This window comes from Eucyclogobius newberryi, unplaced genomic scaffold (genome assembly GCF_026437365.1).
Source record: "Eucyclogobius newberryi isolate DKJ021-1_F unplaced genomic scaffold, fEucNew1.0.hap1 SCAF_5, whole genome shotgun sequence".
NCBI lineage: Eukaryota > Metazoa > Chordata > Actinopteri > Gobiiformes > Gobiidae > Eucyclogobius > Eucyclogobius newberryi.
The window spans coordinates 31,880,191-31,898,809 of NW_027316167.1; the positions used below are offsets into that span (position 1 = coordinate 31,880,191).

Consider the following 18,619-nt stretch of genomic DNA (forward strand, 5'->3'; position numbering starts at 1 on the left):
ATTTCACAATAATTATGATATAAAATGACACTGGTCAACATGATTACAGTATGACGTGACTAAACAGGAGCAAAAGTAAAAGGTGTGACACTTTTGGGGAAAAATGTGTTTGAAAATTGAGCTGCACAACATAACCCAGTTTGAGTTGGTGCAAAGGCTGCAATTATTTAGATAAAAGAATGTCCTCTGCAAAGAACAACATACCCGGTCCTTTTATAGAAACATCTCGTTCTACCTGTAATTTAGACCTCCACAAACATGTTTAGGTCAAAGTTCAGATTTCAGTCTTTTCTCAAACGCTAAAGCTCCTTAATCCTACTTTTATTTTTTTACAGTTATTGCAAGTCTATCCACAATCGCAATACTTACTCCTACCACACTTAAACAAAGACAGGCTTAGTAACTACTTTCCTGACTGAATCATGCTTAATAAACTAAATGTTCATTATAAATCTGTGTCCAGACTTTGTTACGTCAAATGAACCCATTCCTGTCAGATCGAGTGAGGGTCAGGGGGAAATCGCACGTGCAGCAGACGTACACTGGGCCAGTGGGTCAGAGCGTGTGAACTGAGCGTCTGCTGCGCTTTCGCTCACCTCAAACTGTGTTATCTGTCCATGAAAACACTCACTACTGCCCCCGGGGGTAAACAGGAGCACTGCAGGCTTTTTCTGAGGCTTTAGGGACAAGTCCAGAGATGTTTTTGATTGTTTTTGATGGTTTAAAGTGGTTGGAACCCAAAATAAGTCAAGCTATAGAAAAATATCTGCTCGTTAACTTAAACAACCGGTTGGATAAGATATCGGGATGGGCACGGCGGACAGATTTGAATACATTTCACACAATTGAAAAAGCTTTTGTCCTCCGTGTGTACTCTGAAGTGTCCAGACATGCACTTTTACTGACGACAGCGGCTCCCTGTAATAACGTGTGATTAGCTAACCTGGATTAAATAACAAAGCTTAAAGACACAAAGACTTCAGAGCAGATGAGCAGAAGTTTCCAGTACTAAGATGTAGTACTACGATCAGCAAGGGATAAAACTAGTATGAACACTTATATTTTGAGTACATAACAGATACTTGTGTTAGAGCTGCATGATTAATCGTGATCGTCACAAACGGCTAAATATCTAGTCTAATTCTGCATAAAAACTGCTATCTACAGTTCAGATCTGTGCAAACCTGCTCTGAAATACATGAGTCTGGACAGTTCACAAGCTTAATCAGTCTTTTTCTTTCAGTTTGCTTTTAAAAGTGAACTTTGAGTCTTTGATTTTTTAAACATAAACCTACTAAACTAATCCAATCAAATCTAATTGCAATTCTTGTCATAAAAATTGTATTTAGATATTTTTTGTGCAGCCCCAATTCTTGTTTAAAATGATGAATGCAAACCGTCAAAAAGTGAGGAAAGTTAAAGACTAAAAAGTTTGGCTGTAATTCAAATAATGCCACACTCTGAAACACACAGTTTGAGCGATGCAAAGCGATCTTGGCTCCGCTTTGACTCCTGGAACACTTGAGCTAAAGAGGAGACACACACACCAGAGCCGGACGATTAGGTAAAAGAGACAAGATGGCAAAAAGCAGACGCAGCTACAGTAAACAGAAAATAATACCATCTCTTCAAACGCTCACTTGATCTTGTGATATACTAACGTAGCTCCAACGCTAGCACATGTTAGCATCAGCCGTTTCCTGTTCCTGGACGCAATGCACTCATGTCAACATTGAAAACTTGGGAATTACAGACCATTACAGACCTTACAGACTATCGGCCTTATGTCTAAAAACAAAAAAAGTATAATTCAGGTACGATTTAGATTTGATTTATTAAGATTTATGTTTGTATGTTATGAACAGAACTGTTCTAAAGCGCTCCTGGGTGAATCGGGGCCAGTCGGAACATGGGCACCTATAAGGGAATTTTAGGCTTTAAGCAAAACGTATTCAAATAGAATCAAATCAAATCAATTTATTTTTGTAAGGCCCAAAATCACAACAACAGTTGCCTCTGAGGGCCACAGGGAGAAATGAAGAAGAAGATAGAAGTACGCATTACTACTACAGAGCTTGTACTAATACTCATGGAGACTTCATGACTTTAGAGCGGCAGCAGTGCATGACAAAAAGCTCAAGTTTGGCCCTAATTAAAATAACATGTGCCTGTTATTGTGCAGTGTGGACAGGCCTCGACATAAGACTGTGGTGGAGGAGAAGGAGGGGGCGGACCGGGCCTCTGACGGGGCCGGGGGCTTTGGGACAGTGGCCCTGCGGGACTCCTGGAGCCAGTCAACCGACGACACGGAGGAGGGAACCAACAGAGTCTTCAAAAACATGAAAGAAAGAAAGAAAAGAGAGAAAAAGAGAGAAAGCGAGAGAAAAAGAGGGGGCAGGGAGCCTTTCTGGTCGACAGGCAGTGACTCAAGTTTAGTTACACACATATATTATGCATAAGTCTGTGGCCACTTTACTACATTCTTTATTCATTTGTTACTATTTATTCTTTAATAGAAAAAGATTCAGTTGTATCATCTGGACTAAGTTTTTATGAAAAAACGAAATGTTTCGACACTCATCCGAGGGTCGTTCTCAATCTGCGAATCAAGCGAATATTTATGCTACTCTGAGTAGGCCCTGCCCACCCGACGGGACCTCCTGATACAGGGTGTTTTTGTGAGGCTAAAAAAGACCCTCAAAGTCGCGATACAGAAGCAAACGCGCCACTTCTGGTCCCAGTTTTGTGAAAACTCGATAGAAGTTGGCAAATCAGTTCGTAACTCGGGAGGCTGAGGGTATTTTTGGCAATCGAGGCGTAAAGTCGTAGAAAAGGTGGAGGTGGTTCTCATGTGACGGGGTCTTTAGCGCCAGATTCATCCAGACTTAGGAGTTTGTCGCTTTGGAGTTTGTTCTTTGGGAGGTAGAACGTGCAGTCTCCAGGGGGAAAACTCAAGGTCTCCGCGACAATTTAACCTATTATTATGTTGTATGTTATTATAGGCAGGACTTTAGGCAATCCGAGGTCTCCAGAGCCCACTTACACAAACACCACCTGGTTTGTGTCATTCTTTATGCAACTGTCGGGAAACGACTAAAGGCGTTTCAGCGCTGGGAAAGTAACGTTTGATTTTCCTTGTCGAGAAAGATAACAGTCTAAAGATGGATTTTCATCTTGTCAGCTCGCGGTTATTCTTCATTCAAATACAACAGAACAAAAAGAGTTGCCAAAAGAATCAACACCCAGATACTCATAAATACTAACGCTAGTATCAGAACTAGATACTCATTTGAAGTATTGCATGAAACATCAGGACAAAAATCAACCTTTCCTAAAAAGCTTTAAAATGATCTTGAGCTTTATCAGACCAAGTATAAGATTGTGCTTTGTTGAAAATTACATTATAATAGAAGTTAAAGTAGGTATAAAGTACAGAGCCTTTTCCTTACTATCGAAGTTTGAAATGTTAGTATCGTGACAAGACTAAATAAAGAATCTATAACGTGTTTTTATGGCTTTACCAACATCATCAAATTACAAACGGTTTAACTTTATTCTGGATAAATACATTATTTCAAATTGTGCAGTGATTTGTTGTTTTCTGATTACATTCCACATCTACTCGAATATTACTACTTTAAACTGTCTACTCCCAATCTACTCGAGGAAACTTTTCCACAAGTCCACTGTGTCTGAGGTAAAGCTGGGTTTAGTAAGTAACGTGACGTGGAGCAGGAAAACCAGTTAGTCAGAAAAGGTTATTAAAAAGTCACAGTTTAGTACGTTCTCTCCTTTCACTGCTGCAGGGACACGTCACTCACTCCAAATATACAATATTACACTATGGAAATAACAATAAATCAAGATTATTCTGATCAATTATTAATGCTCTGATAAAAGTTAACATGAATTATCATTAATATTCATCTTATTGTTTTGCTCTAGGATTTGAGGAGCAGAACGTGCATCCAAATAATCAGAACATAACTGAATTTAGGGCTGTAAATATTATTTTTTAATTTTTTTTACGGCCGACAAATCATGACAATAGACAAATATCGTGATCACATACCGTAACTGTAACTGCTATTTGGACTATGAAAACTCCAAAACGGATGCCAAAAGACATTTTAAAACAAACATAGTGACATTAATAAATCTTATTTTCATCATTAGTACACTTTATTTGTAAATATTCTCCTTTCATTACCATATTTAAACCTTTATTTGGCCGATCTCAAAATCCAATAGAAATAATTGTTTGACTCGAAGACTAATTTTAAAAAAAAATTGCCACCACCACCATCCCGCTCATCTTTGGAATAATGTACTTGGGCCTCAAACCCCACCATGGACACAGTGGATGGATATCTGGGAAGAAGGCCGTCCGACAATTAAGGACTGGACTAATACAACAGACATACGCACAATGGAACAATAACCTCAGGACTAAACTTGAAAATAGACAAATTGTACAAACGATGGACAAAGTGGGAGGATTATAAAATGGGCTGTTTAAAAATAAAAAAAATAAACAAAATAAAATACAATTAAATGTAATTCAATTAAAATAATAATAATAATAATAAATAAATAAATAATACTAATTAAAATAAATAAATACAATAATTGCTGTCTGGTCGACTACTAACATAACTGTAAGCTGCAACCCAACTTGATTGAATTGTTAATCTAATTACACAGATGTGTCAGAAAAAGGGCACTTCACGGAACCTGAGTAATGCATTTTTTGGGGAGGAACTTTCAAGGCACAAAAGGTTTAAAATCTAATCAAACTCTCACTTTTTAAACAAACCCATTTTAACGACTGAACCAACAAATCCCACATTGACATTGGAAAGTGAGCGCCCTCCTGCCACATGAGCTCCAGGTAGAGGAAGTACATACAGTCACCACCTGTGGCTTTACAAAAGAATAGATTTGTCCACTGCAAACGTTAATGGTGTTGATTTGCCGGGAGAGGAGGAAGTGAGCCGTGCGCATCAGAAAAAGCCGGCGTGAAAAGCCGTAATCACCTCAGACGTTAATGTGAGGTGCGAAAGGAACGTGAACTCGCATTTTCTATTCTATTCATTTGCACGGCTGTTGTGGAAAAGAGGGATTGTAGTTAAAGGAAAGAGGAAAGGAGGAGGCGGAGGAGGCAGAGAGAGGAGTCATGGTCGGCCGAGTGTGTCTAATGGTCGACTGAAAGTGCTTTAAACTCAAGATAGATGGAATAACATGTTGGCTACGTGTCGTTTGTTAAAAGCTAAACAGAAAACAGACAGGTGAGAGCGTTATCCTCATGCAGTGTTGGCCAATCGATTGGATTGAGATGTGTCGCAGTTAAAGCTGTTGAGAGAGAGGCAATAAAACTGAACTAAAACATGCATAACATACATGGAAACCAATGCTGAATTAAAACGTTGAGTCGTACTGATTTAAGCTACTTTACAATCAACTAAATTGGACGTTTATATTGAATCAAGACCGTTAATAATATTATAATATAATAAATGAGAATGCACCAGTCTGACATTTGGACTTAATGTGGAAATGGACAAACTTGACAGAAACTTTTGTTTAAATTCATTCAATTGTGCCGTGATTTTGTTTGTACTTATGTTTAGTCGATGTTGTGTTTTGATGATGATGATGTGTTATTATTTTGTGTTGTGTTCTGTTTATTTGTTAATAAAAAAGTATGCACAGGTCATTTTTTGGGAGAAATTGATGAAATACTGTACATTTTTAATCTAATGGTTGAATATTCTTCTCTTCTAAATGATAAAAATCAAGGCACAGCATGTCAAGTACCACAGTAATTGGTTTACCTACTACCAGATCCAAACCAGGTCTTAAACAAACCTAAATCAAGTCTAAACTAGGAGTAAACCAGGTCTAAAGCAGGAAAGAACCTTGACTTGAGTAGCTCTAAACCAGAGTAAACTCAAAGGAGGACAAAAGTGCCTCTAAATGAAACAGAAACTTGAACTGAAGTGGCATGTCCACACTACTGCACTGTCCAGTTTGTCCTGAAGAAGACTTGTTAGGTCATGTTCTAGTTCTGGCCTGGTCCCAATTATGATCTGGTGTATATTATATTAATTATGCGATAAATAAGTGTACGCGCAGCCCTAAAGTTCGTACTGAACCTAAAACCTAAAACAAAAGACAAAACAAAGACTAATCCTGGACTAAACCAAACCAAACTTCATCTTTAACATAACGGATCACACAGATGAATCAATATCAGGGCTCAAACGGCGAGAAATGTGTCAAAGTAAGATAAATATTAGCTGCACTCAAAGCCTGAAAGCCGCTGCACCAGAGAGAGCCGTCCACAGCTGGTTGAGAAGTCACTAACTCTGAGCAAACGCTAAAATAACATAATGAATGGAGTGTCCTTGAAAGCATCTCGCAGACATTCCAGAGGGTTAATGTATAGGAAACATAAAGACGGAAACCACTCGTGTGTCGACACAGGCCCTAAATGCCAAGCTAATTGTGAAATGCTGCAAAATGCTGCAACAACAGCCAAAAATGAGGGGAAAAGGTGGATTTTGTGGAAACAGAATGCAAAGGAAGTTGGAATTTAGATGTAGATCTACAACATCAAAACCAGGACTAAAACGGGACTAAACCAGGACTAAACCAGGACTAAAAGAGGATCAAACCAAGTCCACATTGCAACTTAACTGAGGCCAAGCCAGGACCAGTTTGAACACATCTAAAGTCTACAAATTAAAGTGTCAATGTCCGTTTTTGCAGCTTAGACTCCTTAAAATATCAGCTGTTGTGGATGAGACATAACCTACTGAACGTGTAAATAAATTGACAAAACAAAAAGCCGCTCTTTTAGGACATCCTCAGAACGACGCCGACCATTTGATGCAACACAGACGACAATAAAACGCTGTGATTTTACGGCGCAAAAACAAGTTCCACATGTTGCCCCACTTATAAATCTGGAAACGGTGACGTCAGACAAAAAACCTCATTCAACACAAGATGACCACAATGTACACAGCATTTTTGGGAGGAATTGTCATATCCTTTTGATTCACTTTTGCATATTTCCAAACCACTTTAAATGAGCGCTACGATAAATTTGCACCAAATTTGCAGCTTGTACACACCAGCTCCACAGTAAAAGTGTTTATGGGGTTGGTTTATTTCAGTGCGGCAGTAAACATTTCTCCCCTTTCATGTACAGTGCTTTGTTTGAAATAACTTCTCCAGCCATATTGTCAGACAGATGTGTGGAGCAGATGTCAACGAGGATAAATAATGGTGACTTTATGCATTTATGAAAACAAATCAATTATGTATCTACAATTCTACATTTGTACCACTCAACTCTGATGCACTGCTCTTACCTGATGTCAATAATATTAATAAGTCTCATTATCTCTTATTATGATGATTATATTAATAACTAAATCATATTAATATAAGGAATAAACATATACATCTGGGACTGTTGTTTATAAAATACCTTACTATCAAAATGTACATGAGTGAAATTGTGTATTTTTGAATCTAATAGTCTTATGTGTTGTTTTATGTGGACCTCAAGAATAATAGTTTTTGCTGCATTAGTAACTATTGGGAATCCAAAATGAATGTGTCATAATGAATGCAAACCACCAAAAGCAGAGATATGAAGTCAGCTTCTTTTAATTTGGGATGCAAAGTTTACAAGACGACTCAGAGCTAGATGACAAAAGTAGTGTCACACATTCTGCAAAAGCTAATATCCTAAATAATCATGTATACTATAACTGAACACACCAACACTGAAAAGCTAAACAGGAAACGCTTTCTGATTCTGATTCGTTTGTAATGACCTCCACTCCCACTGATTAGAGTCCAAAAAAAGGACCAGAAACAAATGTGAATGAATCCAGGCAGTGCAGCCGAAAGTCCCGGGAAAGTGAGTCACCAAAGCAAACGGACTTCACCTCCAAATGTTTAACTTTCAGGAGACACACAAGCCGGTCCTCCATAAAAGAGCAGAGCTGCCTTGTGAACTAAACACCAGACCAAGACCGACACCAAGACCAGACCAAGACCGACACCGGACAAACACCAAGACCAGACCAACACGAGACCGACACAAGACCAACATGAGACCGAGACCAGACCCAGACCCAGACCCAGACCCAGACCCAGACCAAGACCAACACAAAGACAAGTTTGAGTCCATCTTGCTTCAGGTTAGGACCAGGTTTAGTCCTTCTAAATGAAATAAGTCCTTGTCAAAATCAACTAAAGATTAAGAAATGAAAAGAAGATGTTGCCAGACGTTGCCCTTGATAAAAACAAAGTCCTTGCACAGATTCAAGTGAAACATTTAGTTAGCGGGTCATCTAAACCAGTGAAGAGAACGTTCAGCAAAGGCGTAAGGTAAAGTTTTTGTTGCACGAGGCAAAGGCAAAAGCATATTTAGACCAGGAGTCCAACATGTCGAGACACGGATGGTTGTCCTGACTCCTGAATTTAAACAAATATAGCCCAAAAGCACACAAAAGCCATCACAATTGCAAACACTTCCAGCTTTCAGCACGGACAAAAAGACAGAAATGGTGGACAAAGCTATTGATTTAAGCTTGCAGATCGATTATTGATCAAACCAAACACTAGTTTAGGTTAAAATATCAGCTTTCCCAGCCTCTTTACTTAAACAAGCATCAACACAATAACTGAAGCTTGTGAGTGAACAACACAATAAATGAGATTGAAAGAGAAGTAAACATAGGATATAAAGCAGAGTAGAAGCAACACATAAATAAAGAACATTTACAATTGAGTAATAACCAATTTATTAGAAAGAATACAATGAATGACTAAAGATATTTAACAAAGATAATCATTTTTTCAAGAAATCATTGACCAAGAAGACTTAACACAAGCTGAGAAACACGCAACAGAATAGCCACAATTGGGATGTAAAGTTGGGTATTTACTTTGTAAACAGTGACTGACGTGCAAGACACTGACTCTGACCAAGAAGAATACATTTGATAGCAAAAACGGGCAAAAAGATGAAATAATAAAAGGTAAGGAACAGCAAAGTAAAAGAGTAACAATTGGAATATTACGGTAGATAAAAGCTTTGAATTAACTATTTTGACACAAACTTTGTGTTTTACATTGTGAATCCTTGTTGTCATTCATCTATCATCGACTGCTTAAAAAGACAAGGTAATTAAGACATGAAAAGATGAAGTATTGTAATGGAGAGTAGAAGAAAGATAGACCTTGCATGAAATGGCAAAGATACAGTTCGTACTAAAGATTGAGTTCAAAGAAGAAATGAAGAAGATCAAGGATCGTGTTGGCGAGATCAACACTTAACCTCGACAAAACTAATCGCTCTGCCCTAAAAGAAAAGTCAAAAGTGCCGTACCTTGGTGTTTTCGTTTGAAGCGCTGGAGCACAAATGAACCGAACTGCGGCTTCACCGGGGCCACCCACAAGACCCACCCCCCGCCCCGGAGCTCTTTCAAGATACTCAATGGGCAGATGGGCGTTCCCTAAGGAGGAATGAGGCACGGGGGGAGGTGAAGGGGGTAACAAAGACCTGAGGACTTGAGCAAAGCAGCAGCACAGGCGGAGAAAGGAGGGAAAAGAAAAGTTTGGCACCAGAGTGATACCTGGAGTCGGCAGCACACGGTGAAAGGAGGAGGTAAACACGGACATGACTTCACGGGTCGGTCCCATGTTTGGATAATGTCGCGGTCGTTTTCTCTAAAGAAGTGGTTGAACTGGGGTGCGTGGGCCGATGGTGGTTTGGGCCCGGTTTAGACCTGGTTTAGACCTGGTTTAGACCTGGTTTAGACCTGGTTTAGACCTGGTTTAGACCTGGTTTAGACCTGGTTTAGACCTGGTTTAGACCTGGTTTAGACTTGGTTTAGACTTGGTTTAGACTTGGTTTAGACTTGGTTTAGACTTGGTTTGGTTGTGGTTTTAGGGCGCGCTCACATCTGCACATTCACCACACCGAATAGGGAGTAAATCGGGACTAAACTCAAACCTAAACCTGGACTAGAACAGGACCAGACCAAGTCCACGTCGCGACTGAAATGGGCTCAATTTAGGATCAAGTGTGAATGCAAACTTTGTCTCAGTTCAGTCCTGGATAAACCTAGTCTTCCCTCTTGTTTTTGCCAAAGAATGAGCCAAATAATAATCATTATAATCATAAGCACAAATATAATTATAATAATGGATGAATGTATATTTGTTATTGTTGACTCAAAGAAATTATTTATTAAACTCGTGCTACTAAAATGCATGGGCCGATGGTGGTTTGGATCTGGTTTAGTCCTGGTTTAGTCCTGGTTTAGTCCTGGTTTAGTCCTGGTTTAGAGTTAAACCTGGTTACACATAGTTCTCCCTTTTGGTTTAGCAAAAATAAACACAATATAATGATATGACACGTAATTACTAGCGTAGAAAATAATTACATTTGAACTAAAAACTAAATTTAAAAAGTCTTTAGATTTTTTTTTTTGAAGGTAAAAATTAAAGTAAAATAATGCAAACCAATTTATTTTGAATATCTGGGCTATACAGACTAAATTGATTATAGTTTTTAAAAAAGCGTACAATAGAAGCAATTGTCGACTACAAAAACAATCTCAGCCCTAAAATGAATGAATCTGTCATTTCTAATTTCCATGAGCTGTAATGGAAGCGGTACAAACAAGTCTCTGAAAGCCACACATTCTCTCACATTCTCTGAGGTGGTCCTTGAACGGGACAAGTTTAAGTCCCTCTGCGTTACTGCTTTGGTCCTGCAGCAAATTATAAGTGGCCCGAGGTTTTGTGTGGCGGTGTGGACTTCACGCTGGGGCCCGAGTCCTGAGGCGGACGAGCAGACACAAGGGTCAGGTCAATGATAACAGGTCACTGCACGACGAGGCGCTCAAGCACTCCCAAAACATACTGCATAAATTAGGCCTGTCAGTATAATTACTAGATCACAGTAATGTTCAATGAGAGGAGAGATGAACTGTAGTGTGTACGTGTGGGTAGCTTTTGTTTATTTGTGTGGTACGTTAAGGTAACCAAGTCTGTGAGCGCTTTTTAACTCTGGACTTTCACCGTTTTAGGTTCTCTTTCTGGTTGTAATGTTTGTTTTATTATTTTGCATTATTATTATTTTATATTATTATTTTGTATTATTATTATTATTGTTATTTTGTATTATTATTATTTTGTATTATATTATTATTTTTATATTATTATTATTGTATTATTTTGTATTATTATTATTATTATTTTGTATTATTATTATTTTGTATTATATTATTAATTTTATTTTTGTATTATTATTATTATTGTATTATTTTGTATTATTATTATTATTATTATTATTATTATTATTATTTTGTATTATTATTATTGTTGTCGTCTAAATTTGCCTTCATTTAGTGTCGTCTTTCTCTGTTAACTATAATGTATGATTCATTTAGTAATCATCAGAGGCCCAAGTACTGAACGCTATGATTGATTTCAATATAATAATTCAATCTTTCCTGCAGTGGACGTCATACTTCAAAGTTCAAACAGGTCGACCCGTATCAGCTTCTTCTTTGTCATTTTCAAACTAAAACTCTCGACTAAAAGGCTGTGTATAATGTGACTGTTGCACCACAAGCAGAGCCCGGTGTCGGCTTACGCTCCTGTTCGGACTCGCTCGGGTAATTCAGTGGGAAAAGGGCAAAAAAACAGAGTTTGACGTAAAAGGGATCGACTTGTAATCCGGGATATGATGATGCTCCCGCGAGTGTGCATCATCCACAATGTGTATTTAAAAAAGCCTTGATGGAATCTCAGAGTTATAAAGCACCACATAGTGTAACTTTATAACTTTAGACCTGAGATTTTAGACCTCAGAGACTTTAGACTGCAGAGACTTTAGACTGCAGAGACTTTAGACCTCAGAGACTTTAGACTGCAGAGACTTTAGACTGCAGAGACTTTAGACTGCAGAGAATTTAGACTGCAGAGACTTTAGACTTCAGAGACTTTAGACTGCAGAGACCTTAGACTGCAGAGACTTCAGACCTCAGACACTTCAGACCTCAGACACTTCAGACCTCAGAGACTTCAAACTTCAGAGACTTAAGACCTCAGAGACTTCAAACTTCAGACCTCAGACACTTCAAACCTCAGAGACTTAAGACCTCAGAGACTTCAAACTTCAGACCTCAGACACTTCAGACCTCAGACACTTCAGACCTCAGACACTTCAGACCTCAGAGACTTAAGACCTCAGACACTTCAGACCTCAGACACTTCAGACCTCAGACACTTCAGACCTCAGAGACTTAAGACCTCAGAGACTTAAGACCTCAGAGACTTAAGACCTCAGAGACTTCAGACCTCAGACACTTCAAACCTCAGAGACTTAAGACCTCAGACACTTCAAACCTCAGAGACTTAAGACCTCAGAGACTTCAAACTTCAGACCTCAGACACTTCAGACCTCAGACACTTCAGACCTCAGAGACTTCAGACCTCAGAGACTTAAGACCTCAGACACTTCAGACCTCAGACACTTCAGACCTCAGACACTTCAGACCTCAGACACTTCAGACCTCAGAGACTTAAGACCTCAGAGACTTAAGACCTCAGAGACTTAAGACCTCAGAGACTTCAGACCTCAGACACTTCAGACCTCAGAGACTTAAGACCTCAGACACTTCAGACCTCAGACACTTCAGACCTCAGAGACTTAAGACCTCAGAGACTTCAGACCTCAGACTTCAGAGACTTCAGACCTCAGAGACTTCAGACTTCAGAGACTTAAGACCTCAGAAACTTAAGACCTCAGAGACTTAAGACCTCAGACACTTCAGACCTCAGAGACCTCAGAGACTTAAGACCTCAGAGACTTAAGACCTCAGACACTTCAGACCTCAGAGACCTCAGAGACTTAAGACCTCAGAGACTTCAGACCTCAGAGACTTAAGACCTCAGAGACTTAAGACCTCAGAGACTTAAGACTTCAGACCTCAGACACTTCAGACCTCAGAGACTTCAGACCTCAGAGACTTCAGACCTCAGAGACTTAAGACCTCAGAGACTTAAGACCTCAAAGACTTAAGACCTCAGAGACTTAAGACCTCAGAGACTTAAGACCTCAGAGACTTAAGACTTCAGACCTCAGACACTTCAGACCTCAGACACTTCAGACCTCAGACACTTCAGACCTCAGAGACTTCAGACCTCAGAGACTTAAGACCTCAGAGACTTAAGACCTCAGACTTAAGACCTCAGAGACTTAAGACCTCAGAGACCTCAGAGACCTCAGAGCAGATGTCGTCCAGCTCATCACACTTGACATTATTATGCTAATGTTCTCCTGTGACCTACAAATATCAGACCATCTGTCTTCACACATTAAACATTTAAGATTGGGGTTTTCTTGCTAAAACGTAAACGGGTGCATCAAAATATAAAATTATTAGATTTATTTTAAATTGTAGTATCAGAATTGTTGTTTTGGAGATATGTAAAATTAGAATATCAAGTCTATAATAATTAAAAGAGATGAAAAAGAGACAGAAACCAAGACATTTACTGACACATTTAAGGCAATTCCAGTTAAATTATCATCTGAATATCATTTTTAAGCAGAGTTACTGTACTCTTGAATCAGTTGGTTCTAAAGAAAGTCTCCACACAGGTATTGGTTGAGAAATAGGACTGGACCATTTCTCTGGTGACTGGGATAAATATTGGGACATGATATACTTTTGTGTTCATTGCAGCTCATTTTCTAGAAGAAATCGCAGAGATGAGACGTGAGGAGCGGAAGCATAACTTAAAGTAGAACTTCGATAGTAAGAATAATATATATTACTATATTTACTTAATATAAATATAAAATAAAGTAAATACAAATACAAAGTATTACTAAAGGCACTGTTAAAATGCCCCCTACAGGTTGGACGACTCATTGAACTAAAATGTAGTTAAAATATGTTTTGAATTTTGAAGAAAAGAAAATAGTTGGGTTTCTAATTAACTTCCTGTTTGTAATTGATTACATCACACTAGAGTTTTTGCCCAGTGTTTGCTGTGTAATTTCCTAATCTAATGTCACAATTTTAAAAAAAATGTAACAAATAGAAATATGTGAGAGCGGCTTTATTTTGTTGAATTATTGTTTAGAAAGTCAAAAAAGTTGTTTCTTTGTGTCATTCTTTGACTGGAGTGAGTATATCTAGTGTGATGTCACTCCATTTCAACAATTTCTCCACAAATACCGACTGGATTGGTGTAAAACTATCATTTATATGTACAAAACATATAAATACAAAATAAAATCAATATTAGAAAATGGTAAAATCCTGTCACAGCCAAATCGTGAATGATATCATTATTACAAAGTGTATGTCGTGCATATTACGTCAGAATCGCCACTTTTGCCACTCCCAAACTTTCATAATTAAAAGGGCACAGAGGAAGACAACACAGACATTTGTTGTCATTTAGCAAGTGTAAGGACTTCCATCACTTTTTCTCCATGTATGACATCACCTCCTTCTGGAAAACACCAAACGCTAAAATAGAAAGTGAGATCCCGTTGGTCATTTGCATAGATTTGGTGCTTTGGGCGTCCCACATGTCGCCCCCCCGTACTGTACAGGCTGCACTGGGCACAGACAATCGGGCCTGACACACCCTTTATGACACGCAGACTTCTCCATAAAAGAATATTGACGACGCACACACGCACGGTTTGAGCTCTGGCCTCAATACAAGCTGTCAGACTGACCGAAAGAGGAGGATCTGAGGGAGGGAGCGATGGGGCGGAGGACGTCTGGCGGACACGACAGGCCCGCCAGCGACCACGGCCAGTTATGGTGTCAAATCGTATTGGGTGACTCTTAGGTTTATGTCAGAGAAGAGGCCCGTCTCACATCGTCAGGAATCAGAACAAAGAGCAATGTTCCAAACCTTTGTCTGCACGCTCCGCTTTCAAAGTGGAGTTTTGCTCGTGTTGTGATTTTGATGCATCTTTTCCTGTTCTGTAAAGCCCTTGGAATAAATTCTCCTTATGAATAAATTAATTAATGAATAAATGCCATTGTTGGTGAAAAAAATTGAATTAGCAGTAGTGTTTTTGGAGAACAATGACAAGGGCAAACGTTTGTTTGGATTCCCACCCAAACATACAGTATAGACCCTTCCGGCACGGATGTGTTTAGAGTCTCTCCACACACAGCCTGGCACGGATATAATCGGTTCATCACATCCATTTTAATAAAGCAGCCAAATACAAACATACATTTTGACGAGTGAGAACTGCCGATATCTAACTTCCAGCTCCACTTTGTAACGTTCACTCGTGTTCTCTGTATTTTTTGACGTTTTTGGTGCCTTATTGTCCAGGATAACGGTAACAATCTACACAAACCTGTGCTTTTCTATCGAGGTTCTGGTGTTGCTCTCATGTGGTCGAGTGGTCATAGTTTGAGATGTTTAGAGGCTAACGCTAACTCTCCCATGTAAAGGTAACCTATGAAACTGTACCAGCCTTTAGCATGCAGCCGTTCTGGAAGAGTTAATAAATCATGGAATTACGTGTATATTTAGGCTCCACATCTGAAATGATGACAAATACTAGACCGTGAACACCACCTTTTGTGTTCTGCCTCCAAAGTTAAATTTACAGCCGATTGTTTGAATAAAACACAGTATAATGAAACCTCCAGACGTGTCCGTTACCTCGTCTAAGAAGCTGTAGAGTCGGACGGCGCGGTCGATGTTTTGTCCTGTGGCGGTGACTCGTTGGGAGAAGTCCTGCAGCTGGGCCCAGAAGGCGTGAACTCTGACCTCGTAGGCCCGGAGCGCGGCGGAGGAGGAGATATTGTCCCAGTGCTCCAGGCGCTTCAGGAGGCTCTGGCCCCGTTCGCACCAGCCCTACACAGACACACGGGGAACACGTACAGTTCAGCTTTGGTGACTCAAATACTGTAAACAAAGCACCAAAATGATCTCACACAAAGTACTACGGTTGTATACAGCGTGCAAAGAGATATTTTATTAAAGATTGGGGTGTTGTGTGTAAAATAAACCAGTATCAGTATCAAGAGTAGTGATATTTTGGAGTATACATGTAAATAAATATATAGATACTATATTGATCCCAAAGGAAATTCAAAGTTCAGCCGCAGCAAAGCAAAAAAGGATATTTAAAGTTTACAGTTCTTCCTCTTGCACTTGTCAGGGATCAAAGTTTCACAGTATCTTGTGGTCTTGTCTAAACATTTATTAATTAAATGATGGCAGAAATGATGGCATCAAAGGCTTATCAGGGCATTTCCAGAGACATAAACGTTTAAAACACGGTCAATAAAAATGGCATAATAAATATTGTACAGTATCATTGCATCTCAACAAACAAGATTGACAAAGAGGTTGAGGAATATTGAAACTACTCTAATATGAGCCATAAAACACACCGTAGTAGATTATAATAGTCAAGATTATTCTACAAATGTTATGTCAGTGAATAAATGTATGATTAAAAACAGAAAGCCTGGATGTCAACACTGATTATTGATTAATTTTGTGCACAATCAACTTCTTATTCAACTCAAATTAGTTCAAGAAGACAAACTATGCTTTTTTCTGCAGCAATATATCGTTAAAATCTATGAAACCCATTATTTTGGTCATTTTAAATCCAAATATCAATAAAACGAAACAACTTAATAAAGAAAACCCGTTGATAAATACGGCATAGAGAGCTACAGGTCGCGCAAATGAGCTGCAGATTTATTCTCAATTGTGTCAAAATTGCTGCTGAATATTATGCGTTTCACAGTTTTGAAAAGATCACTGGGACTGTCAATCAAGAAAACTGAAACTTGCACGACCCACTCTAAACACAACTGCTAGAGGGTGACATTCATATCATGATTGAAAACGTTGATTTTGCAAAACGTGTCTCCTTTAAAGTAAAAAAAAAACAGAAACGCTCACATTCAAAGCAGATACAGTATATGCATTCGATCCGACAGGCTTGGACAGATTCCATTTACAGCTTCTATAAAGTGATCATTTCTTGTACCGACACGAGGAAAGAATGTAACGTGCAGCTCCGGGCTCCAGCTCCAGCTCAACATCTGACACAGCACGTTACACGACAGGATACGGCCAAACGGGGAATCACAGTCAGAAATGTGGCCATAAAGACATATTTCACACCATTACTCCACCATTAGTCATATCTTTAGATTTGCCTGCCAGTTGTTTGTCAGTGCTGACGGGAAAAGTGTGCTGCAGTACAACAGGATAGCCACAAGGGGGAGTCTAGAAGCTTAAATATGTAGTTTGTGGATTGAAATTCAGCAACAATTATATGGTAAAGTCCTCCAAAGTGTAACCAAACTGAAAAAATAAAACAAATACTAGTTTGAACTTCATTCATTCAGCCATTGCAGATCCAATAAATACAAATAAAACCATTCTCTACAAGGAAATTAAGGCTGAAACTAACAATTATTTTAGCAGTTGACTTTTCAAATTTTTCTTTTGTACTTTGAGACTATTTATATACATTTTCAACTAAATAAAAGGTTGAAATGTGGAGACTGAAAGCTTCTACAGAGTAAAGTGTGTAGGGTAAAAAGTAAAAATGTCAAAAAGAACAAAACATTTCTTAATAATGATAATGTTTCGTTTTAAAAATTGTATTTTTTTTTATGCTTTAGTTTGTCTAGTTCAGATAACGACTATCAAATACAACTACAATAATATTACATAGATTCAACTAGTCACGCTTAGTGTTTATGTTTGCAGCCCAATTACTCTCAAAAAGGGATGTCACGATACAAAAAAAAATACGTTGAAAAACTATCAATTCAGGAAGATGATGTTGTTGTTGCTATAGTAAAACAAGGATTAGTTGTTAAAAAAAATCTAAACTCAGATACAAAACTCCATTCTCAACAAATATTGTGAAAATAATGACATCACTTAGACTTTTCCTAAATAGTTTTAGAATGTTTTTATCCATAACTGAACTAGTATACGCAAGACGAAAACTATGCTTATTTTGAGGTGAAGATCACATTCTATAGACCTCAGACATGTACGTTTTGAGAATGCAGTTAGTTTGTAGTAAAAGTGCGAGTGTGAGAAGATGTCGTACGTGAGCCGTGGGGCAGAAGTCCTTGAAGTCCTCCTGGTGTTTGAGGAGCTGCTCCAGTGACTCCTCTGGTTCATCCAGAGTCTTCAGACGAACCTCTCCCTCCTCCTCCAGCCACCGACGCACCTGAACCAAAAACATCACACATCAATATTAGACTGTCATTCCTCTTTTTAGCTTTTCAGTTTATATCAAGGTAAATGTCAGGTAACTGTGTAAAAACATGACACGGGTGCTGAGATTGAGTGCATTAAAGTGCTCTTCTTCAGGTTTTGCATATGAAAGTCGTCCGTATGTTCGACTTGACTAAATGCATCGCGCTGGTGTCGAGTTTCCTTCTTCATATTCAAATCAACACGGCTTCTTGATTGGTTTTCTGACCTTTAACCTCTGACTTTTCCATTCAAGCGTCGCCACAGGCTTCCTGCTCATTTACATAAA

The 18,619-nt window shown here is 38.7% G+C and overlaps 1 protein-coding gene across 2 annotated transcripts in view; it reads right to left on the reverse strand.

Moving 5' to 3' along the window:
* plekhg4 (pleckstrin homology domain containing, family G (with RhoGef domain) member 4) overlaps positions 1-18,619 on the reverse strand; it is a 92,325-nt gene that overhangs the window by 20,733 nt on the left and 52,973 nt on the right. For both annotated transcript variants that reach the window (XM_072464522.1, XM_072464521.1), the window contains exons 12-13: positions 18,182-18,304; positions 15,751-15,945 (exon numbers count right to left, since the gene is read on the reverse strand). In XM_072464522.1, the coding sequence (XP_072320623.1) occupies positions 15,751-15,945; positions 18,182-18,304 (318 nt within the window). The remainder of the gene's footprint in view (positions 1-15,750; positions 15,946-18,181; positions 18,305-18,619) is intronic.